The sequence below is a fragment of the Lampetra planeri genome, chromosome 11 (genome assembly GCF_965212315.1).
Source record: "Lampetra planeri chromosome 11, kcLamPlan1.2.h2, whole genome shotgun sequence".
In the NCBI taxonomy this organism is placed as follows: Eukaryota; Metazoa; Chordata; class Hyperoartia; order Petromyzontiformes; family Petromyzontidae; genus Lampetra; species Lampetra planeri.
Window position 1 is genome coordinate 14,788,844 of NC_136117.1, and position 25,855 is coordinate 14,814,698.

The window sequence follows — 25,855 nt, forward strand, 5'->3', positions numbered from 1 at the left end:
CGCAGGCTCTTCTGGCGGCAGGGGCGTGAGGGGGCACTTGCAGGGCTGCGCCGCCGCCTTCGCTGTGGGGTGACGCTCAACTCGGCACCTCCGTGTGTACTGCACGGGAGAGGCGCGGTGTAAATCATTAATGATTACGACTCTAATGACTTGACGCCACCCCCCACCCACCCCCAATGTATTCTAATTTCGTACGTGGCCGGCAACCCCACCCACCCACCCCTCCTGGGCCGGTGGATGCTGACGGCAAATTCGCGGCGTGTTCCGTGGCGGCCGCCGCCGGACACGCGGCGCTTGTCGGAGAGCGCGAGGCGGCGGCTGGCGTCACGCGACGAGGGAGGGCGGCCTTGGTGGACGTCTCGGCCTCGGTGGACGTCTCGGCCTCGGTGGACGTCTCGGCCTCGGTGGACGTCTCGGCCTTGGTGGACGCTGCTGCTGCTCTCTTCTGCCCGGGAGGGAGGTGCTCTCCCCTCTCTCCCGGGGTTGCCGTCGTCCCTGTGGCGTGTGGCCACGCCGCGTGTGAGAAGCTGGGCTCGAGGCGCCGTGACTCGGTCGGGTGTGGGGGGGGGGTTTCGTTGGTTGACGCTGCACGCGAAGTTTCCTGCCAAGCGTCGCTTCGTGTGACAGTCGACGACGACCTCCACTGTTTGCTCACCGCCCCCGCGGTCACCTCGCGTGGGCACGGCGGCGCCCACGCGCTCGCGAGGTAAAGAACGGCAGGCGCAGGCGCGCGGCTACTTGCAGATGAACTGGTCCACCATGTGCGTGCACCGCTTGCACTTGACGTAGCAGCACCAGTGGAACTTGCAGTGGCAGCGCTCCACGAGCGCGCTCTTGAACTGGTCGTAGCCCCTGCCGCAGCACATGAGCTCGCAGCCGTCCATGCCCGCCGAGGTCTTGTTGCACGCCCGCCCCACCGTGCCCAGCGACCCCGTCGTCTCGTTGCGCGTGCAGAAGTCGGGGCTCGCGTCCAGGTGCACGAGGTCGTCGGCCGTGGGCGGGTTGAGGCGCCCGTTGAGGAGCTCGAGCCTGGCGCGCCGGCCCAGCCGCATGGCCGTGGCGCCGTCGTAGCGGTCCTTGAGCCGCTCGCCGACCGCCCGGAAGTCGGCGAGCTGCAGCCAGCACGTGCGGAGCGAGCACGACCCGGACACGCCGTGACACTTGCACGCCACCTCGGCTTGGTTGTACACCCACTGCGGGGCGTGGGTGGGGGGCAGGGGAGGGGAGGGGATGGGGGAGAGATGTCGTAATGTGACGGCGTACTAAGTGAAAAACAGCGTGCAATTACTGCACAATGTGTCACTCTAGTTCATTAACGTGGGCGTGCCGATCCACTGCTGGATGGAGGCCTCCACACCCCCCCCATCCCGCTACTCTCGACTCCCGCGGCCCCTATCCCCATGGGTACCCCCACTTCCCTAGGCTCTCGGCTTGCACTGGGCGAGTGAACAATTTTGACTTACTGCGAAGCTCGTAGTCACGCGTGCCGCGATGCTACTGATGACAGCGACCAATATGATGATGATCGTGATAGTATCGATGACCGTGACGATGGATTATAATGACGGTGACCATGGCGACAACAAGGATCATTGATGATGGTGGTGATGGTGGTGATGGCGACGAATGCGTTGGTCATAATGTGCATCCCCCATTCGCCCCCTCCCCTACCTACCCTTCCGACATTTCCTTCCTTCCGATATGAGGAGGCCACTGGAGCTATGCAATTTGAAATCGTCTCGAATGAAAACTATTTTCTTTTTTCGTGTTTCAGTGTGTTGTCCTTTCCCCGCACCCCCGATTATCACGGTCGGCTCCGTAGGACGGGAATACAGTTCAACATCCCTCCCCCCCCCCCTTATCCCATGTCCTCCCGCCCCCTTCCAAGCATATCTCACCCTGCGCCCGGCCTCGTTGTTGTGCATGTTCATGAGCGCGCGCGCGTGGCCCGCGGAGCCCCTGGGGTGCGACTGCTCGCGCTCCCTGGCGTCCACGAACTCCTTGGCGAAGCGGTAGCCGTACTCGGTGTTGTCGCCGCAGCCGCCCCACAGCCAGTCGCGCTGCAGTGCGCGCGGCCGCGCGGCGCGGCTGCAGCCGCACGTGGCCAGGTCGCCCTCGCGGCACGCGCGCGACACCGCGTGCACCACGCCCGCGGCCGACACGGCGTACATGAAGGCGGTCTCACGCGAGCCTTGGGGGCGGGGGGAGGAGAGACACGGGGAGATGTGGAGATGGTGTCAGGAGACACGTGGACTTAATCTGGGAGGTGGATAAACGTGGGGAGATTATGTTGGGAGGAACGGGGAGGTGTGGATTGATGGGGTCGGACACTGAAAAATGTTGGGAAATGCAGAGATCGTTGAAGACACGGGGAGACGTGAACTCCTCTGCACTCTTCATTTACCAAACACAGAGACAAAGATCCCCCGTCTAGCCTGACCAGAGTGTAGGGGCAAGTACTGCTAGCGAGTCGCACCTAACGTTTAAACTCCCTGCTCCCTTCTCTGCCTTTTTTAATTTATTCCTTGATGTAAGATCTCCCGTATACCGTCAGCGACGTCGCACCGCGCTCGGGGCCTCTGTGCGTGTGGGCGCTCCGCTGTCGACGTCGCCCGCTCGCTGCCTGCCGAGGGTGTTGGCCGAGTGGTGCGTGGCCCGAGTTCGCGACTCGTTGCCTGCGATATCGTGATTTAGTCTCTGCTGTCACCTCCTCCGTACTCTCACCAATCTTCTCCGCGGGTGATTTTTGTAAATCGGCTGCCGGCTGTATATTCCTTACCCACGCGAATCAAATACAATCGGTCAAATCAGAGAAATGATTATCCGTATGTATGTTACTCTATGTTGAACTTCCTTCGCACCGTACGTAGCCAACTGTGCTGATCACGGTTGGGGTCGGTGGTTGTCATTGTCGTTGGTAACAAGACGTGTCAACTAAACTCAACTAGTTAAACTATTAAAATATTACCTAGTAAAAATTAAAACTTTTTATTTTACCAGGTAAGGCCCGGAGAAAAATCCACGCGACCACGGGGAGAGAGACACGCAAACCTCAAATACACAGCAGCAGGCGTCAGGGTTGGGATTGAACCCACGCCCTTCTGTATACCAGGCGAGGTAGTTAACATCTCCTAGCCACCGTGGCGCCCCTAACTCGCTTGCCTCGTTGTAGCAACTCTGTGGACTCACCGATGTGCATGAGGCGGCCAAAGACGCCGCTGGAGCCGTCCACCGCCGAGCAGTTCCACCTGCGCGTTCGGAACTGGTGCTGGCACTCGCGCAGCGCGGCGCGGGCCCCCTCGGCGATGTGCACCATGTGGTCCTGGTACAGCTGGCACAGCTTGCGCTGGCCCGGGGACAGCCCCGACAGCTGCGCGCACAGCGGCCGCGCGCCCAGGATGTACACTTCGGGCCTCTGCACGGGGCTCAGCGCCAGCGACCTGCGCTCGTTTCACCATCCACGAGGTGGGGTGGGGGCCGTGAGCGAGCGAGACTTGAGAGTGCGTTCAGAGGATGGGGTGATCGTAGACATCCACAGAGAGGACCCGTGGAGAGGAGCCATAGACTCAGAGACACACAGACTCCGTGATTGTACACTCCGGTAGGCCATTGTATGAGTTTGTGTGTAACCAGTGACGATTATCGGAACCGGTCCGGAGCCTCCCCTAGGTCGACTCAGACTCAAATGTTTACGTGGCGCGGTGTGTAAAAAAAAAACTTTGCTACTCGGGAATCAAAGGCGGCCGGGCGTTGTGCTGGCCACCCACCCCTCGTGTGCCGTTCCGGCCTTCATAGATGCTTGCTGACAGCACTTTCTCCAACAGTCTGTGTATGTATGAGTGTCTATGAGTGTAATAGTGTGTGTGAGTTTGTGCGATTGCGAGTATGGGTGTGTGTGCCCCTTACCACCACGTGCTCGCCCCCGCGAGACTGCGCGTGCACGCGAGGATGGCGAACGCGCGCACCCACATCGACGCGACAGCGCCCTGCGCTCGCACACACAAAGACAAAGAGCCCCCGTATAGCCTTGACGGACCGTTTGAGGCAAGTGTTTGTTAGAGAGCACCTATGAAAGCCGGCACGGCACACAAGATGGGAGGCCAACACCACGCCTGGTCGCCTTTGTCTCCCTAGTGGGGAGGTTTACATATCACAGAAGATACTCATTTGAGGCTGAGTCGACCTAGTTGAGGCTCAGGACCGGTTCAAATATTCACCACTAGTTATTGGTCGTGAGCGGGATTTGAACTCGGCTTTCGGGTTTCGTAGCGCGGTGCGCTAACCATTGCGCCACCGCTCCGCATTGCGCACTCACACCAGCCATGATCTCCCTACTGCTGGCTGAAGGTCTCTGCGCTCCTCCCAAGCCGCCTCCGCCTCTCACGGACTCGCGACGTTAACGATCCGTCTCGCTCCCGCACGCGAGCTCATTCCATGGCTCCATCTCTGCCGAGTGACGCGCTTTCGGGGGGGGGGGGGGGGGTGGGTGCGAGAGCGCTTCGGCGTTACGGTGTCCGATGTAACCCTTCAGGTTTAGTTTGAAGATGTCGGGGGGGGGGGGGTGCATCCCCCCCACCCCCACCTATGGACGGCTCTGCGTGCTCGGCCCAAACCTTGACCGGACACTCTGCCGCGCTCGCCTCTCGCGCTCGCCTCTAGAATCATCAACTTGCACCGCGCAGCCCCCGCCACTCCCCGCGACTCGCCGCGACTCGCCGATGGACGCTGCGTCCCGTGCTCCTCCCCCTCCACTCCGCGCGCTGCTAGGCCGCTGTTCCCTTCTAAGTCGCTCTGCCTCTGACCCACAACTCCATAGCAGGGCCACAGTTACGGAATCTGAATATTTATTGACACTTGGAGGAATCCGATGAGCTATTACACCGGCACGTTTTGGATATATTGAACTCGATTATGAATACATTGATCTACACAGACAAAGAGCCCCCGTGTAGCCCACACAGTTGGGGCAAGTGCTATTAGCGAGCGCCTATGAAGGCCGGCACGGCGCACGAGGGTGTTGGTTGAACAACACCGCTCCCGGCCGCCTTTGTCTCCCCAGTGTTGATGTTTACACACCGAACCAACTGCTACTAATTTCAAGGCTGAGTCTGAAATCGAACTCGTGTCACTGTGATCGTATCGCGGCGCGCTCACCACTGCGCCACCGCTCGCCACCGCAGACACACAGACACACACACAGAGACACACAGACAGACACACACACAGACACACACACAGACACACACAGACACACACACAGACACACACAGACACACACACAGACACGCATGCACAGTGTGATATATCGGTCTATTTAACCCATTGTATTGCAAACTGGAATGCGCTTCGGCAATCACATTTGTACTCGATGCGGTAATGCACGCGTTATTATGCATGCATGAGTGTGTGTGTGTACGTGTGTGTGTACGTGTGTGTGTGTACGTGTGTGTGTGTGTACGTGTGTGTGTGTGTACGTGTGTGTGTGTGTACGTGCGGAGCGGTAGTGCAGTGGTTACGTCGTTGCGCTACGAACCCGGCCACCCGAGTTCGATTCCCGCTCACGACCAGTAACAAGATGCCGGATATTTGAATCGCTCCTGGTGGCCTCCCCCTTGGTCGACTGTGTGTCAACATCAACATCATCAGCACTCAGCCAGGCGTGGTGTAGCCACCCCCTCGAGTGCAGTGAAAACCTTAATAGGTGCTCGCGCACAAGGTCATCATGACTTATTAGTATTAACATCATTGTCCAAAGTGGAGCAGTGGGAGGGAAGACGCAGTGAGATAAGTGAAGAGACCTGCAGTGTGGTGGGTGACTGACTGGGTGACTGACTGACTGACTGGGTGACTAACTGGGTGGGTGACTGACTGGGTGACTGACTGACTGGGTGACTGACTAACTGGGTGGGTGACTGACTGGGTGACTGACTGGGTGGGTGACTGACTGGGTGACTGACTGACTGACTGACTGACTGACTGGGTGACTGACTGGGTGGGTGACTGACTGACTGACTGACTGGGTGGGTGACTGACTGGGTGACTGACTGACTGACTGGGTGACGGTTATTGTAACCTGCAGTATCGTGGTTGAACACAGTGTTGATGGTGGTTGTGGTGGTTGTGGTGGTTGAACAGTGTGGTCGTGGTGGTAGTTGAACACAGTGTGGTGGTGTGGGGTGCGGTAGTGTAGAAGTTAGCGCGCTACTCACACCAATACGTGAGTGACGATTATCTGAACCGGTCCTGGGCCTCCCCGAGGTCGAATCGGTCTCAAATGCGGCTGGGCGTGGTGTTGTCTACCCTCGTGTGTGAGTGAGCTGGTGAGTGAGCTGGTGAGTGAGCTGGTGAGTGAGCTGGTGAGTGAGCGGGTGAGTGAGCGGGTGAGTGAGCGGGTGACTGAGTGGGCTTTGCCTCTCGCCCCCCCTTAGCAGTGTCACATCACGGTGTCACATCACGGTGTCACACCACTCCTCAGGTCACCACACCGATGGGTTGTCACATTCCAGGAACGAGTGTCACCACATTCCCCAGGGTGTCACAACACTCCCCCCTTGTGACACCCCCCTGGTGGGTGTCACAACACACCCCCAGTGTCACACCCGGCCTTAAGAGCGTCACAACAAGACGAGTGTCACAGCATTGGCAACACCATCACAAATCACAGACACGGCGAGTGTCACATCCCGCCGACTTGTGCCACGCCGCCGTGTCGGGTGTCACGTCCATTCCTCAGGATGTCACAACACTGCACAAACATTTGTCACTGCAACTGATGGGTGTCATGTCCCGACCAAAGGTGTCACACCCAGCCCAAGTGTGTCACGACACACCCAGCCCATATCAGAGACAACGGAGAAGTGTCACATCACTCTGACGTGCGTCTGTGTGTGTCACATCCCGCCCGAGGGTGCCACTCACGGTGTGACACTCACCTGGGTGCCCATGTCCGCTGCGGCTCCGGGGGAGGCGGGCTCTGTGGTGGTTTCTGGGTCCTGTTGGGTCCCTAGCGGTGCCGGGGTGCCGCGAGGTTCAGGGGACCCGGGGTTTGGGGACCCCCGTCTGGAGGGGACAACTCCCACGCTCCGAGCCGTCGCCCAGAGGAGCGTCGCCTTCAACCTGGGGTCGCTCGCAGTGTGAGTGGGTGGGTGAGCTGGTGAGTGAGTTGGTTGGTGAGTGGGTGAGCTGGTGGGTGAGCTGGTGAGTGAGTGGGTGAGTGGGTGAGCTGGTGAGTGAGCTGGTGAGTTGGTGAATGCGTGTGTGAGCTGGTGAGTGAGCTGGTGAGTGGGTGAGCTGGTGGGTGAGTTGGTGAGTGGGTGAGTTGGTGAATGCGTGTGTGAGTTGGTGAGTGAGCGTTTGTGAGTGTGTGTAAGGTAGCGAGTGTTTGTGTGTATGTGTGTGTATATATATGTGTGTATATGTTTTTATATCTCTGTTTGTATGTCTTTGTCTATATGTAAGCGTCTGGGCACTTTCCCCCAAAAGTCTGTTAAGGCTATACGGGGGACCTTTGTCTTTGTAAGTCTCGCGCACGCTGCGTGCCCCGCCCCGATCTCTTTTCGCTTCCCTCCGTGGAGGATCGCGGAGGGAACCGCGAGAGAACCGCGCTCCCGCCGGGAGAGGAGCGGCGTGGAGAAGACCCTGGCGGGGAGACTCGGGAAGACTTGGAGACTCGTGGAGACTGTTGGAGACTTTTGGAGGGCACGGGCAGACGCGGGGAGACACGTGGAGACGCGGGGAGACTTGTGGAGACTCGTGGGGACTCGTGGAGACGCGGGGAGACACGTGGAGACACGTGGAGACTCGTGGGGAGACACGTGGAGACGTAGAGAGACACGGGGACCCCCGCCACCCTCTCCCTCCCCCTCTGGCCGAGGCGGCACCGTCGCCCGCGCTCCTCTCGGGGGGACGCGTCTGGTCGCGGCCACGGGGCGCGCGGAGTGGCGACGCGGCCCCGAGCGGAGCTCCGTGCGGGCGAGCGGGGAGGTGAGGGGGGAGGGGGGAGGGGGGCGGGGGGCACATCAAGCGGGGAGGGAGGTAGCGATGGGGAGAGCGATTGATGGAGAGAGGGAGGGAGGGGGAGAGGGAGGGGGTGATGTAGGGAGAGAGAGAGAAAGCGAGTGATCGGGGGGGGGGGGGGGAGAGTGATAGAGGGATGATATTCGGAGCGAGGGAGCGAGCGAGTGTTGGAGGCAACTGCAGGAGGGAGAGAGGGAGGGAGGGAGTGTGGGAATGAGTGATGGAGGAAGGGAGACAGCGGCATCAGCTTGGGGCGAGGCTACGCGACAGCGAACGCAATGGGTGCCGCGGGTAACAGAAGCCGGTCGCTCCCTCCACATCCCCTCTCACGCCTCATCATCCCTCCACATTCCGCCACATCCCTCATCTCTGCTCATCTCTGCACATCCATCCTCATCCCCCCTCCACTCCGCTGGGCCCCGCGGGTTCGCGTGAGACGCGCGTCCAGGAAACACGCGGGGGGGGGCGAGACGCGGTCGCTTGAGGCAAAACTTTAATGGTGGAACCTGGGAGAGGATCCCACGGTGTGGCGCGGCCCCACGTGACCCGACCCGACCCCCAGGCCGTGTCGACCCGGGTGACATTGACGACCCAACGACGTCACCGCCACTGAACTCCACCCCGAGCCGTGACCACCCGGCCCGAGTCGTGACCGCGAGGTTACCCAACGTGCCGCTTCATTTCCGTCCGATGCGTTTGCGGGGGGGGGGGGGGGGTGTGCCGCGGGATTGTTTGGCTGGAGAGGCTCCCAGCGCGGGCAGCGGAACGTCGGAAATCGTGCCGAAGAACTGGAGAAAACGCACCCCAAGGCTACACGGCACAACCGCGAACACCCATGCAGTCGTTTCAGTCACGTGACCGCAAAGTCGGTCACGTGACCACCAGGTCAGTCACGCGACCGCAAAGTCAGTCGCGTGACCGCCAAGTCAGTCACGTGACCGCCAAGTCGGCCACGTGACCGTTAAGTCAGTCACGTGACCGCTAAGTCGGTCACGTGACCACTACAAGCCCTAGGTTATGCGCGTCAGTGGCAAAGGGACCCACGTGTGGAGTTGGTCATCATCACCATCATCATAAGCAGCATCACCACCACCACCACCTTCATCACGAACATCATGGCCACGAATTAAAACCCCGATGATAACGATTATGACGACGAGGATGATGATGACGACGATGATGATGATGACGAGGGTGATGATGATGACGATGACGAGGATGATCAATTCGACATCACCACTGGCAGACTGGCGCCCCGTGAGTTTGGGGCGGTGGTGGCCGTGGTGGTGGCGGTGGTGGCGGAGGGCGCGGTGGCTGAGAGCGCGGGGACTCGAATCCGCGCCCCTCCTCTGCCCTCTCCTGCTGCCCGATCCTCGCGGGCTGCCGCGACTGTTGCTGGCGACTGTTGTTGGCGACTTTCATCCGGATTTATTTTGTGGCGAAAACGCATTTTGCTATCTCCACCACGGCCACCACCGTCATCTCCAACGGCGAGGGGCGGGGTGCAGAAGGGTCGGGGGGTAGGGAGGGGTCGGGGAGGGGGGGCGAGCACCGTGGGCTGCGAGCAACGCACACGGACAGACAAAGATCCCCCAAAAAGCCTTAACAGGCTGTGCGGGGCAAGTGCTGTTAACGAGCACCTATGAATTCTGGCACAGCACACGAGGGGGTGGGTGGCCAACACCACGCCCGGCCGCCTTTGTCCCCCCAGTGCTGATGTTTACACACCGCACCGGGTACTCATTTAAGGCTGAGTCGACCTAAGAAAGGCCCTTGACCGGTTCAAATGTTCACCACTCTTGGTGGCCGTGAGCGGAAATCGAACTCGGGTCGCCGGGTTCGTAGCGCAGCGCGCTAACCACTGCACCACCGCTCTCGACAAGCACACGCACGTGTACACACACACACATAACGCACACACACACACGCCGCACGCGCACACACGGCTGTCCGGACTCGCACGGTGCCCCCGCGAGGTCGCGAGGTGAAGTTCTCACCCGGACCCCGTCGCCTCGGAGCTCCGCGCACTCCGTGCTGCCTGCCATGTGGCCCCTGCGGAGGGAGGGGCAACGAGGTTGTGTGTCGGGGAGGGGGGGGGGTACGAGGGTAGAGATTGGAGATTGAGGGTCGGGGGAACACGCGACCGACTTGGCACGAGTTTGTTTCAATCCGACTCCGCTCCAGACAAAATGATGTCCGGTTCGAGTCCCGGGTGACCACCCGGAGCGGGCGGTGTGCATAGCGAGAAGGAGGCAGCCGCCAGCAGTCGCTCGTGTCGACTCTTCCCATTCGAGGGGGGCGGCGGCGTGGAGGGGGGGGGGGGCGGCGTTGTGGCCGCGGGCAGGGCGGGCGGGGTGGAGGCGAGGGGGGCGCGGGACGAGCTTGTGCGGCCACTGCCGGGATCGGCGATCCGCCTGGACCGCGGACCTCGCCACCAGAGCCCCCCCCCCCCCCCCCCCGGTGGCCCCTTCGGCGCCGCGGCGCTAGAACCGGGCTCGTAGTCCACCCGCCCGCCAGGCCCCCCCCCCCCCGCTCAGCGCCGCCTCGGAAGCAGCGACGGCGCCGACCGCGTTGCACTAAAGACAACGTCAAAGTGGCATCGCCTCTGAGTTGCCCCCACCACCTCCCCACCTTAACCACCCACACCACGCATCTCCATCCCTATCTTACCATGCGCTTACAAAACGCAGTGTTAAAGGGACACCTGATACAAACGGGGGTTTGTAGGACGTGGGGGCGGGAGGAGGAGGGGGTCACATCCGTGGGGAGGGCGTGGGAGTCGGGGTTGCTTGCATTGTCGATACACAACGTACGGCTACTGACCATGCAAATCGCGCGGCGCGCACACTCGGCCGCTCCCTCACTCGCGCGACGCGAGACGCACCCGCGCCCAGAGTCCAACCGGGTGCATCTCAGTCTCTTCGTTCTCTCTGCTCGGTTGAGCAGCTGTTTCTGTTCACAAGGGAAGCTCCGTTCGGCATCGATGAGAATCGTCGCCCCTCTCCCCACCCCGCTCTGTATGTGTGCGTGCGCGTGTTTGATGTTGTTGTTGTATGTTGCTGAGTTACATCTTATAAAACACAAACACATATCGACATTGACACCAGGCGCAGGGAAGAGCCCGGCCCGGGAACAGCTTCGCCTCCTCTGGAATTCACCACCATCATCATCAGCAGCATGGCCACGCGTCGGCAGAATCGTCAATTTTCCGTCCGATTTTTGATTTTTTCTGTAGGTGCAAAAAACTCGCACGTGTCCGGTTCCTCCTCGTGACCAGCGATGGGACGAATCAACGAGACGATGAGATGTCCACCTGGCCAACCGTCGTGGTTCGTTCGTGAGGTTTGTGCTCTGGTTTTTTTTTGGTCCGTGATCTGTGATCTGGTTGCGTGAGTTCTGTCGTGGGTGATGATTTGGTGTCGTAGGTGATAATATGGTTTCGTGGGTGACGATCTGGTTTCATGGGCGATCTTCTGGTTTCATGGGCAATCATCTGGTTTCGTGGGAGATCATCTGGTTTCATGGGTGATCATCTGGTTTCATGGTCAATCATCTGGTTTCATGGGTGATCATCTGGTGTCGTGGGTGATGATCTTGTTTTCGTGGGTTATCTGGTTTCGTGGATTATGATCTGTATACGTGTATACCTGTATGTACGTGTATGCATCTGTATTTGCAATGTGGTTGAGTTGGTGGAGCCGTGAAGTGCTCAGGCTCCACCGGTTCACAGTGACTGGGCCTCTGTGGTTTAGCACCCGGTGTGTGTGTGGTGAATCCCGTGGAGATCCAGGTGGATCTGGTAGAGCTCCATGTGGATCCCGTGGTGATCCAGGTGGATCTGGTAGAGCTCCACATGGATCTGGTGGAGTTCCACGTGGATCTGGTGGAGCTCCACGTGGATCTGGTGGAGCTCCACGTGGATCTGGTGGAGCAGTAGGGGTCTCGTTTCCCGTGGTCTGCTTTTGCATTCGACTGAGGAGCAACTCGCGGTGGGTAGGGGGAGAGGGGGCTGTGTCCCCCCTCAAGGCTTGCGGCCGCGGGTGGGTTGGTGGGGGGCCCCGTGAGAGCGGGGTCCAAGTGGGTATGATGGGGTCTGAGGGGGTTCGTGCGGGGTCGATCCGGAGGGAAGGCCGGGAGCGGGGCTTGAAGAGGTTCCCCTGGACGGGGTCCCGAGGGAGGGACTCCGTTCCTTGGAGAGCTGAGGGAGAGAGGGACGGGGGAAGAGGAGAAAGAGGCCCGCACAGATGGATTTACGATTCCAATTTCATTGCATTATTTTAAAACAATTTGTTTTAATTCTCATCAGACCCCGTGGTATAGAGTGTTCTCTCCAACTCGTGCCTGCTCTACCTCCCTGGTCTCTCGATGTGTTGTGGATATGGGTCATTGCCTGCAACGTAGCCTATTATATACGTTTACTTTTTAAGGCCAGAGTGTTGTTGACAAGGAACGTGTAGAGTTATTGTTGTTGACAAGTTGTTGTTGACAAGGAGAGTGCTGAGTGGTTGTTGTTTGTGTTGTTTGTGCACCATTGCCAAAGCAGCAGCATCATGGATGGATGCACACACACACACACGCGGCACGTGTGTGTGTGTGTGTGCATCCATCTCCTTGTTCAACTAGGGAAGCCTCTCTGAGTCTCGTGACTCTCTTTCAGGAGGATCCTGCCAGGTTTTCGCAGTAGTCGGGAAAATGATTGTGGCTGCTGCTGTGTGTGTCATCTCAGTCAGTCGACCCGTGGCACCTGCTGGGTCTACCACGTGACCACCTGCCAGCGGGCGTTCGACACTTCACGTGGCCTCAAGGTGCACATGGCCTGGCACAATTGCCGTGGTGACGTCACCGCCACTTAGTGGCGAATGGCGGTTGTTGTGTGTAATCCCAACCGGAGTAATTTTTGCGGTGTAATTTTTCTAATTTTCGTGAAACTTCCGGACTCTGACGCTGGCACACAATGTGCCTCACGGGATCACGAACGTCTACTGCACTGAGTGAAGCAGATGTGCGCGCAGTCGTAGTATTACCGTGGTTAACACCACGCAGCGCAGTGTTAACCAGGGCGGCCGCTGGATTCGAACCGCGAACCTCTGCAACGACCGCAGAGAACGCGCGGCCGCGAGGCCCCGTCACCGCCTCGAGCACGAACGCGGAGTGCACCTCGTGTTGCTCGCAGCAGACATCGCAGCTGTCGCGATTGGCACCTGAAGACGGGCGCTTGTGTTGCGTTCCACCCGTCGTGATTTATTTTATTTTATTTCTACCTACGTGACTTTACCGAAATAACCAAAGAGTATGGATTTGATTCCTCTTCTACCCATGATGTGTCCCGGTCCCCCCCCAACCAACCCTCCTATCTATCATCAGGCACGAGCAGTGTGTGTGAGCCGATCGGTTAAACACGTGGGAGGGTGGCGATGCCCCCCGAGTTTGTGAATCTCTGGCTCGATACAAAGAATACACTATTTTTTATTTTACCAGGCAAGGCCCGCTGAGCTATGTAGCTCTTCTTTTAAGAAGCGACCTGCCCACAAATGAAAGCTCAACGAAGCAGCTTGTCACGTGGAAATGTAGAGCAGACAAACACTCTATACGCGTGTTTCTAAATGTGGAGGGGAAACCCGGAGGACCCGGAGAAAAATCCACGCGACCACGGAGAGAGAGACACGCAAACTACAAATATAGATCCGGCGTCAGGGTCGGGATCGAACCCATGTCCTCCTGTATACCAGGCGAGGTCGTTAACATCTCCTAGCCACCGTGGCGCCCTGCGCGAGAGGACCGCGGATCATCCATTCTGAGCTATATAAATTATTTACATTATACCGCGGGGAGTCGCATTTTACATTTGTAATCGCCTCTTGTCTGTCTGTTTGTTTTATGCGCGGAGATATATTTGGCTTGCTGGTCGGAATAACTTGGGTTGCATCCCCGGGTCTCCTTAGCCTCAGAGATCGCCTAGGTTGACTCAACCTTAATCGAGTAGCTGGTGCGATGTGTAAATACACATTATCATTGGGGAGACAAAGGCGGCCGGCTGTGGTTGTTGGCCATCCACTCCCTCGTGTGCCTTACCGGCCTTCATAGTTGCTACTCGCTAGCATCACTTGCCCCAACAGTCTTTGAAGGCTATGCGGGGGGGGGGGTCTTTTGTCTTTTGCAGTTCGCAATCTCACTATGCGTCGTTGTGTGGCATTGTCTGTTGAAGAAAATAGAATCGGAAATCCATTCTGTGTCCACGACAAAACTGTCCGCTTTAGTCCATCAGCCTGCTGCTATTGACTTTCCAGCTAACGAGGCCCCATATCTAACAGAGAGGGAGAGTGCTCGCCACGACACATCTGGGCAGTTCACCAACATTGCTTCAAGCAAACCCGGCTCTGCTGATGAGAAACTGAATGTCGAAACCGGTCACAGACGATAGCCCCTCGACTCCCGCCTCCCTCCACCCCACTGCCCGCCCCAGGTCGCCCCCCCCGCACCCCCGCCCCCCCTTTTCTCCTCTCCCCGTAAAAGTGCTCAGGAAGTTTGGTGCAAAATTCCAGCTCCAATAAATCTCCCGTGGCAACAGCAGCGGCAACAAGAGCCATTAGACCGGCAACCGTGGCAGGAAGCTGTTAGCGAATGGGCGATGTGCGCGCGCGTGTGTGTGTGTGTGCACGTGTTTGTCGACGCGTGTGTTTTACGTGTGCGTGTGTGTGTTTGTCTGTGTGGGTGTGTGTGTGTGTGCACATGTGCACGTGTGAGTGTCTGCCCGTGTTTGTCTATGTGTATTTGCACGTGTGTGTGTGCGTGTGCGCACGTGTTTGTTTATGTGTGTGTGCACGTGGGTGCGTGTGTGCACGTGTTTGTCTATACTGTAGTGTGTGTGTGTGCACGTGTGTGCGTGTGTGCACGTGTTTGTCTTTGTGTGTGCGCGCGTGTTGTCTATGGGTGTGTGTGCACGTGTTTGTCTTTGCGTGTGTTTGTCGGTGTGTGTTTCCGTGCGTGTGTGGGGGAGCAGTGGTGTAGTGGTTAGTGCGCTGCGATATGAACCCGGCGAACCGAGTTCGATTCCCGCGCACGGCCAACACCAGTGACGATGATTTGATACCGGTCCTGGACATCCCCTATGTCGACTCAACCTCAAATAAGTAACTGGTGCGGTGTGTAAGCATCGCCACTAGGGAGACAAAAGCGGTCAGGCGTGGTTCTGGCTATCCACCCCCTCGTGTGCCGTGCCAGGTCTTGATAGGTGCTCGATAGCAGCACTTGCCCCAACAGTCTGTAAAGGCTATACTGGTGATCTTTATCAGTGACGATTATTTGAGCCGGTTCTGGGCATCCCCTAAGTCAACTTAGCCTCAAACAAGTACCCGGCGCCGGCCAACAGCCCTTGCCCTAACAGTCTGCTCGAGGCGACATGGGGGATCTTCGTCGTTTTTGTATCTGCCAGGAATCTCGAACACCGCGCGGGGTGTTGACGCGTAACCTCGCCCCTCGGGCGATTCGCGGTGAGCTGGGAGCGCCCATAACCTGCCGGGGTTGAGAAAGGTAACCCGGTATTGGCCAAACATCCCCAAAATGATGGTTAAAAATAAACAAAATATATGTGACCAAGAATTCGTTTTTTTTACCAGAAAATGAAAAAAAATTCCACTTGGCGGAATGAATTGGTGAAAATGGTGGAGTGGGAATATTAGGAATATATTTGTCAACTCGCGTGATCGTTCTGGTTGTAACTATCAGCGAGCCGTCGGGTGGTGCTGAAGCGGGCCATACATCAGCCCACGCTTTGTTCACGCGACGAACCTGACTTAATTGGCGGCGTCGGGTGGAGGAGGGCTCACGACACGAATCGAGACGGTTTTGACGACGCGGTGGCCCCAACCGCGTCGCTCCGCTGCCTCGCGTGCGCGATCGCTCTCGGGAGGGGGGGGTGGGAATCCGCGGCACAAATTGCTCCGCTCGCATCCCGCGCCCTCCGCTCCTCTCTCCTGCTCGCGATGGGGTTTTTTTCTCTATTTTTTTAAACGACAGGTCAGAGGTCAAGTTGGTCTCAGATTGGGTTACCTTCGCGCCCCGCGAATTCCCAGAATGCTTTCTGCGTGGCCACGGCAACCACGAACGGCTGCCCCCCCCCCCCTCTTGGCCAGTGTAAGGGGATGGATGGGAGTTGTGTGGGGATGTGAGGGAGGGGGGAGCCCCCACCTCAATTGTTCCACTTTTCACAGAGACCCAAATCACAGGCCCTGCTCTGGGGTTTTGCTTCGAAAGCTGCCATTACGCGGTAATAGCAGCAGCAGCAGCGGCAGGGATGGGAGACGAGAGGGGGGGCGGTAGGGGACCGACGTCATCGTCATTTTCATGGTCGTCACCATCATCATCATCATGATGAGCATCACGGTTATCATCGTCACTGGCCACGATCACCAGCCTCATCAGATTCATCATTATCATCATCGTGACAACCATCATTATCATGAACATCACGGGGGTCAACTTCATCGTTTTAAGACTCATCATTGTTATCATCATCATCATCACTATAATTACGGTCACCATTATCCCCATCATTAAGACAAAGATCACCCGTATAGCCTCAACATACTTTTGGGGTAAGTGCTATTAACGGCACACGAGGGCGTGGGTGGCCAGCACATGTATCCCAAGTGGCGATGTTTACACACCGCTACACCAGGTACTCATTTGAGGCTGAGTCGACCTAGGTAGGCCCAGGACTGGTTCAGATAATCGTAGCTGGTGTTGGCTGTGAGCGGGAATCGCACTCGTCACGCCAGGATCGTAGCACAGCACGCTAACCGCTACGCTACCGCTCCCATAATTAACGCGCACACACAGAGACACACACAGAGACACACACAGAGACATACACAGAGACACACACAGACATACACAGACACACACACAGAGACACACACAGACACACACAGAGACACACACAGACACACACTCGCATGCGCGCACCTACACGCTCTGAAGAGGACCATCTGAGTTTGATTCCTGGCCACGGCTCATATCAGTGGCGAGCCAAATCTAAACCGCTCCTGTGTCCCTCCGCACTTCTACCGACCAGCGTGGTGAAGTATGGTCAAATAACCCCCATTGCGCAATGGGGGTTATTATGGGTTGACAAGGAGGGGGCGGGGGGCTGTATAGTTCACTGAGAGGCAGCGCAGTTGGGTGGGGGGTGTTGGGGTGGAGTTGGGGGGAGGGGCTGGGGGATGTGGGGGATGGGGGGGCGAGCACCCCCCCCCCTGTTTGTCCTGGTAAATGAGGCGGCACTCAGCTCGCGGGACAAACACGGGGGGAGGGGGATGTGGGGGGTCGGGGGGGGGGGCTATGTGTGCGCGGTGGAAGCAGAGAGAGACGGGGGATCAGGAGGAGGAGGAGGGGGGTTCCGTGAGGGGGGGGGGGGCAGGGTAGTTAGGGGGGGGGGGTAGACCCACAGGGATTAAGATTCCATTGTCTGTTTTTGTGATGCAAATTCCAGCACCGGGGCGCGAATTGCAGCGCGAGCAGCCCCCCCCCCCAACAGCCCCCCCCCCGCCCCTCCCCCAGCCCCCCCCCCAGCCCCTCCCCCAGCCTCCCCCCCAGCCCCTCCCCCAGCCTCCCCCCCCCGGCCCCTCCCCCAGCCTCCCCCCCCCCGGCCCCTCCCCCCCTCTCTGCCACCCGCCCGAGCTGAATGCAGAGTCTGGCCACCCGGCATCGATCCGACAGCGCGGTCCGCAACTATCATCGTCGTCATCATCATCATCCTCGTCGCCATTCAGTCAATCTCTCTGGAATGCTCCATCTCTTCTTTATGAAGAAGGGTCATTGCCCGAAACGTCGCCCATTACACTGGTTTGCATTTAGAGTACGGTGGTGTCATTGACGAATATGTTAAGTTTGCTTGTCGTTAGTGCTGTTGTACGGTATGCAGATAAAGGGGCAGCCCTGCAAGCACTTGCACACGCCCGTGCTGGCCTCCACTCCAGAGCTCCTGTACAGAGTATTCGGCCTACTCTTTCACACTGCCCAGTGCGTCTTGTGAGGGGTACGAGTTGCCAACACGCCATCGACTAAACTCAAATAAGTACCTGGTGCGCCCCGTACACGTCAGCGTCAGAGAGACAAAGGCGGCCGGGCGCGGTGCTAGCCACACGTGTTGCGCCCCGGCCTTCGTGGGTTGCTACTCGCGAACAGCACTTGCCCCGACAGCGCGTGGAAGGCTATAAGGGAGATCTGTGCATGTGTGGGTGATGTGTGTTCTGCGAGTGTGAGACGTGTGTGTGTGCGGGTGTTTGCGTGTCTTTGTGTGTTTATGTTCGTGTGTGGTGGGTGACTTGTGTGTGTGTGTGATGTCTATATGGATGTGCGTGTGCGTGTATGGCCTTCATAGATGCTCGTTAACAACACTTGCCCCATCACTCTGGTATGGCTATACAGGGGACCTTTGTCTTTGTGTGTGCGTGCGAGTTGGCGGTCGGGGTGTCTCCTTCTTCCAGCCGAAACCTCCTTCCCCTCTCGCACTGGCACCCAGACCCCCCCCCCCCCCCTCGTGCCCCCCCCCCCCCCCGTGTCGTCCCCCCCCGTATCCCCCACCCCGTGTCCCCACCCTGTGTCCCCCCCCCCGCCCTCCACGCCCACGTGTCCCTCCCCCGTGCCACCCCCCGTGTCCCCCCCCCCGTGCCCCCCCCCCGCCCTCCACGCCCACGTGTCCGGCTCCCTGACCCTGACAGATCTCCGAGCTCGCTGCTCCAACAGCTGTCGTCGACATTTTGACCCGAGCGGGATCTGAACTCTCCCCCCTCCCCCACAACCCGCACCCTCCCCTCCACCCCCCGTTACCCCCCTCCCCTCCACCCCCCGCGCCACTCCCCGCCCTCCTTAGCACTTCTCCCCTCTCGCCACGACTCCGACCCCTTCACCCCCATCACCTCCACCTCAGCTCCCCATCGCTCTCCTCGAGTTAAACGATGGGGGGGGGGGGGGGTAGCTCAACCCCAGCGTTAGACGAGACGTAGGCCCAGGCTGACCAGCGAGGAGAAGTATGGTCAGCTGCCTTGCACGAGCGGCACGGCGCGGATTGACACGGGAGCTGCTCCCACAGGACACGTGACGAAGTGGTGAAGGCGCAGCGCTGCACACCCCGTGACCCGAGTTGGACACCCGCCCACGGCTAACATTAGTGGCGATTATGTGGGGCCTGCCCGGGGTGCGCTGATTACACATCAGCACCGGGAAGACAAAGGTGGCTGGGCGGGCGCGGTGTTGTGGGGGAGGGGGTGGAGAGGTACCTGCGCCGCGCTGCGCTCGATCCTCGCATCTGCCGGGGGTCCCGGCCGCCAAAGGGGAGCGGGCTCGAGCGTGTGGGGGGTGAGGCTCGTGGGGGTACATCGGCCCCCCATCGTCAGGCGGCAGGAGGGGGATTTGGGGGGGCTGCTTGATTCTGGGATGGGGGGGGGGTCCCTGCAGAAGGGCGGGGCTGGGCGCTGGCTGGGGAGCGGGGTCATGGGGAGGAGGCTGTAGGTGGAGTCGATTCACGTGGCTCATCTGGGGGTCGGCGGGATGGGGCAGTGGGGGGGGGGGGCACAGGAAAGGGGTCATAGGGGTCAAACGGAGGGGAGGGGCACATCGCCTCCCCCCCCCCCCAACATCGCATCGTGATGTTCATGATCACAGATTGTGACGACCCCGAGTCGCGAATCCCATGGGGGCAGTTGAAGCGGTGGGCACGTTCGTTACAATCACACGGCCTCGTTCGTGACCCCACGGCACTATACATGGGCACGAGACGGTACATCGGCAAGTCGTGCGTGGTGGGGTCATGTGTGGGCACTCTCCACCTCTTCCAAGACATCTGCCCAGTGTGCAAGTGTGGGCAAAATATCCCCCCCCCCCCTTCTATAGAAGGGCTCGCAAACAGTGGCGTGAGCAAGCACTTGCAGGGCTGCACCTTCACCTCTTTACCGGTGTCCGGTAAACATCCCCGGTTCATCACACCGCGATTCGAGAACGGATCGATGAATCCACCCATCGCCACATGACCCAGGGCTCAGCGCTGGTGATTAATATACTTGGTGGTTAATTTGCCTCTCACCACCATCATCATCAACGCACCACAGCTGCAGGGAGACCCGAAACCATTCTGGGTTCGCATTCACGGAGGGGATCAGAGTCGCGGGGGCAGTGGGGGGGGGATCAAAGGGTGGTGGCGGAAGGAGTTGGGGTAGCGTTGCCACCTCTGAGCTACACACACATCATAGGAAGATTTCTCACAAAAGCAGGGGGAGAGCTCCATGTGGACGTTGTAGAGATTCCGGGTTCGCACCCAGCGACCGCCCTGGTTATTACTGCAGTGAGTGGTAACTATAACACTACTACTACTACCGTCTGCTTCACTCACAACAGACGTTCGAGATCCCGTGGCGTTATTCGCAAAGAGTGGTCTACTGTGTGCCGGCATCATGGACCAAGTTTTCCTAATTGTCTATAACGACGCCGCAAGTTACTCATTTGGGATCACACGCACACACGCAGCAGGGATAATCGCCCCCCTACTGGCAGACTCGTGCCCAGGGACAGCTGCCGCTGGGGGTGTCCCTAGGCTAGACCACACAGCAGCAATCATCGCCCCCCTACTAGCAGACGGATGCCTCCACGTTACCCTTGAAAAGAGACTCCGCGTGTTGCTCTCTCGAGTTCTCACTCTGGTCACACACAACACACGTGGTGGAGTGTTGTTATTATTAGTGCGCTACGGATAAAGGCTGGAACTTTATTGAAAGATTCGCCAGGGCGCCCACAGATATGATGAAGGAGTCGTTGTGGAGAATGTTCAAAGCAAACTTAACATCTAAACGTCCCTCATTTGTTCTCTCTACGTACAAAAAGTATCTGTTTTTGTTTCACATCCCATCAGCCACACGGCTTTCCTCCCGGGAGTGAGTCCGATACAATCGGCCACAGTAGTTCAACACAAGCGCGACTCTGCAGCGGTGCGGACACGCAGCGTCTCATCAGGGCCCCGGCTCGCTCGCTTGACCCGCTGCTGCCGAGCTGCCGAACGCCGCCTGAGACAAGGGACCCCCCCCCCCCCCATCGCTCGACGCATACACTGAACGTGCACACGCGCGGCGCGGTCCAGACGTCCCTCTTCGTATCGGGTCGGGCTTGCTGGAACCAATTCTGGGGGGGGGGGGGGGGGTCATAGTGGAGGAGGAGGGGGGGGGGGAGATCGGGAGCCGCTTGCGAGCGCGGTGCCCGGGGCTCGAGACTGGGCCGCGGTAATTGGCCGCGGTAATTGCGGGTTGCATGGCGAGGGGAGAGCAGGCCGTCCGAGTGGAGAGGGCACCTGAGCGGTAATTGTTGGTTGTAGGGAAATAGCTTCGCTGGTGATGGCTTCCCCGCCCCCACCCCCACCCCCATCTCCAGTGCTGCCGCTTTGATGGGGTGGGGGGGTGGGGGGGGGGAGCTGTCAGGGTTGGGGGGGGCGCCCCCGGGGAGGACCGGGGGAATCACCCCCGCCTTCCCCCCACCACCACTTTCATCCTCTCCCGGTGATTTCACGAATCGTCGCGTTTCGTAAATCGCGATTCCGTTCAATCGCCGCCGCCGCTGCTCTCGGAAGATCGCGGAGAAACATCGCGGCCTCTGGCGGCTGGAGGCGGTGACGCGAAGTGGCCATCTCTGTGTGTCCCGCCGATCCCACGCTCTTCCTCCGCACTAGCACGCTCCTACTTTCTCGACTGCCGTACTGCAACCTTCGGGCTGCTGCTTGTGACAATTTGGGGGGGGGGGGGCGGGCAAGCGGAGGGGGCCGAGGGGGGATGGGTAGAGGGGGCCCGGCGCGCGCGGTAAGGTGAGCCCCGCGCATAACCCGCATAGCTGCGCCGGCAGTGGGCGAGGTGTGTTTTGAGTCCTGATGGGCTCGGCTCCTCACTTCAAAGGGGCATGGGATGGGGCCCCTTCCGCGACCGATATCGCCTTTCTGTCGGCACGCAGAATCACCACCGCCCCCCCCCCCAAACACCACGGTTACTCCCCCCCCCCGCCACAACCGTACATGGACCGCCTATACCCCCTCCTGAAAAATGGGGACTTGCATCAACACGCCCCCCCCCACCGCCCCCCTACCCCCCCACCGCCCCCCCCACCGCCCCCCTCCCCTTCTGGGCGAGGAGCGCTAAGCCACGTGCGGGGTTCCATCTGAACAGCCACTCGAGCGGTCGCCCCACCGCTACAAAGAATCCCCGCCTCCAGTTCCCTGGCTGCTGGCTGCTGGCTGGGCTCCTTCTCTACCGCACCCTAACCCGCACCTCCGATTAGCACGGTTGGCTACGTACTGTGCGAAAGAAGTGCAACACACACACACACGTCGCTGCTGCGTGCCGGAACTAGCTGGGTAACTGGCTAAACGGGGTTTCCTGCGTTGCAGATAAACATTGAGTTGAATTGAACTGGTGGAAGATTAAGTTTGTCAGACGTTTAATAATAATAATGATGGATAGTGACACCGAAGAGGCGAGGGCAATGAATACAGAAGACCACGGTTCAATTAAAATCGCTCTAACGTTTCAATCCGTGCTCCTTTTAACGTGATTTTCTTCGCCAAAATATTATTTCAATCATTGAGAAAATATTTTTTAAAAACCTCATAATACATATAGTATATTTGGCATTTTACTACTACATAAAAAAAAATCTGGATTACTCTTTGTGCTCCGAGTACAGGAGGATTGTGATACTAGCATGGACAGAGTAGTTGTTTACCTAACGCAGAAGGTACTACTAGATTTGAAAACTAATTTCCATAGAACTGCTTTTTGTGTTTAGTCTGTTGTCCTTCCCCTGCACCTCCGATTAGCACGGTTGGCTACGTACGGTGCGAAAGAAGTTCAACAAACACACTGCGGTTCTCGTTTAAGGCTGAGTAGACCTACGGGATGGCCACGACTGGTACAGATAAAATCGCCACGATAACTCGCGTAAGGATGATCCAAAAATCACGGAGACTTCCCTCCTGTTGCTGCGAGGGATCCGGCCACAGTAATGGGGGGGGGGGGGGGGGGCTGGTGTCTAAAACTCTGGAGACACAAACCAGGGCAACACAAAAATGCCAAACTCGGTTTGCCTTGAGAGCTTCCGTACTGCTAATGAAGTGCTTCCGGAGACAATCGCGCTTAGGGAGGCCACCCCGTCTCCTAGCCCCATGCGCGTGCATGGTTCTTCTTCCGCAATTGTCTCCAGTCGGCGGGCGGGAGCGCACGTGACCTCGTCACTGCACCACTTGTGACGCGGGGGCGGGGCCGGTTACCCATTCCCCTCCCCCACGCCCCCCTCCCCTTCGGGTGTCACTAACCGAGCACAGCGCGAGACCCACAGAGCATTAACACTCCCAGTGCCACGGGAGCAGAGGCGGCGGGCGGGCGGGTGGGGGGAAGAGTGACAGAGATGGGGGAGGGGGGCCAGATGACTCCCAAGTGGGCGATTAGACTCCTCGTCTCCCTGGGGCCGGGCGGGGTAACCCCCCTCCCCCCTCCACCCCCAACCCCCCCTCCCCCCAACCACCCCCACCTCCCTCTCTCCTCCATCCCCCACCAGACTCGGCACCCTCCCCTCCGTCCCACGCGGGATAAGCGAGGCCCGGTCCTGTCACATCCACAATGGGCGGCAATGGGGCAGGGATTAGCGCTGAGTGCGGGAGACGCGAGGGGAGAAAGGGGTGGGGGGATGGGGGGAGAAAGGGGTGGGGGCGGGAGAAAGGGGTGGGGGGGGGGCAAACGAGGGGGGGGGGGGCGAGCCAGTCCTCTGTACACACATAGTGCCCGCATCACCACACGGCCACACCACACGGACACAGGGTGAGAGCATCACTGCGTGGTTGCATAGCTTCACACCACATGGACGTGCATATGTTGAATTTCTTTTGCACCGTACGTAGCCAACCACGCTGACCACACACAATCACACAGTCACACCGCACCACACTACCACTCACACCACACAGCCACACCGCACCACACTACCACACACGCCACACACCACCGCACCACACTATCATACACACCACACACAACCAGACTGCACCACACTATCACACACACCACACACATCACACTACCACACACACCACACAACCACACAGCCACACCGCACCACACTACCACACACGCCACACACCACCGCACCACACTATCACACACACACCACACACAACCAGACTGCACCACACTATCACACACACCACACACACCACACTACCACACACACCACACAACCACACAGCCACACCGCACCACACTACCACTCACACCACACACAACCAGACTGCACCACATTACCAGACACAACCACACAGCCTATCTATAATTTAATTTAAACTTTCTTACACTCGAATACACAGCGCTTATTTGGATAAAAAACAATCATTCGTCAATTACACTATGTCCTCGAAAGGCAACGTATATAAGAGTCGACGTTCCGGGCAATAGCCCTACTTCATAGCACATAAATAGAGGCTGGGGAGGTAGGGTTGATGTCGGATAAGGGGTGGGGGTAGTTACTTGGTTTGGGGGGGCGGAGGTTGTAAGGGGGGTTGGGGGGTGGGGAGGGGGGGGGAGTGGCTTAGGGAGGGAGTGGGGGGGGATGGGAGGGGGTATCTACGCCCTCCCCTCTCGCCGCTGCTGTTCAATGGCCATGTTGTTGCTGCTGCTGCTGTTGTTGTTGTTTTGTGTCTCGCCCATTGAATCAGATCCCGCTCCGTGCTCAGACTAAACACGAGCAACCACGTGACAGGAGGCAGGGGAGGGGGGGTGTCACGGTAGGGGGGGGGCAGGTGGCGGGGCGAAGGGAGGGGGGGGGGCCTGGCGGGGGGAGGGAGGGGGCCAGGTGTGTCGGGGAGTGAGGAGAGGAGGTGGTCCAGGTGTGGAGGAAGGAGGGGGGGCCAGGTGTGCAGGGTGAGGGGGCCACATGTGTGCAGCGGGGGGGGGGGGGGGTTCTGCATTCCACCTGACACCTGGAGGAGGTCAGGTGTGCAAGGGTCGCAGGTCAAGGTAGGTTCACGCGTGCTGATTCCTGATGGACACGGGCGGGGACGGGGGGGACACTGGAAATCGCGTCCTCGTTTACGCGATTCACCCCCCCCCCCCCCTCTAAACAAAGGTAACAATATTTCCAGTAAAAATTCCAACCATACAGGACAGCATCTACCGCGCCAACTCAGTGACACTCAGTGACACTCAGTAGTGACACGGAAGCTCAGCGAGGCTTCCGTGGTTAGCTTCGAGCCAATTGTGCACGCGTCGGACATCTGGTACCACGTGGCACGCACGAGGGAGGTGATGATGAGCGGAAGCCTCGTGTTGTTTGATGATGACGACGATGATGACAGCACAAGTGGGGGGAAGGGGGGGAGAGGTGGGTGTAGGGGGGCACTGGGGACCCCACTAACGATATAACGAGGGCTTCATTTCAGCCGAACCTGTAGCGGTTGGCAACTCGACAACAATGTCCGCACTTGCTGGGGCTGCGGCTCCTCCACCACGCGCCAGCCACCTACTCCAGTCGACACCAGCGACCACAAAAAACAACGTTCGGTTGGAAATTAAGTCCAGAAATTTGCAAAGAGACACACACTCACACACATAACCCCTGGGACCTACATAGAGACCCATACACTCCCACAGAGACCCATTGACTTGCAAAGGGATCCATACACTTACAAAGACTCACCGACTTACACGGAGACCCACTGACGTACATAGAGACCCATAGACTTAGAGAGACGCGCAAATATTGAGTGAGAAATTAAGCCACGGGCGCTACAAAGCGGCTGCGTAGCCCTGTCTTTCACCCC

General features: G+C 58.8%; 1 protein-coding gene across 1 annotated transcript; it reads right to left on the minus strand.

The window, feature by feature from the left end:
• Positions 1-189: 189 nt before the first annotated feature.
• On the minus strand, positions 190-20,035 carry LOC144721441 (protein Wnt-5b-like). Its single transcript, XM_078599055.1, has 11 exons — positions 19,941-20,035; positions 19,296-19,324; positions 13,102-13,217; positions 11,772-11,938; positions 10,014-10,068; positions 7,881-7,911; positions 6,933-7,003; positions 3,907-3,986; positions 3,190-3,449; positions 1,899-2,191; positions 190-1,193 (listed from the first exon to the last, which is right to left on the minus strand). Exons 1-11 carry the CDS (start codon positions 20,033-20,035, stop codon positions 735-737), a joined length of 1,656 nt encoding a protein of 551 aa, XP_078455181.1. The 3' UTR covers positions 190-734.
• Positions 20,036-25,855: the final 5,820 nt, after the last annotated feature.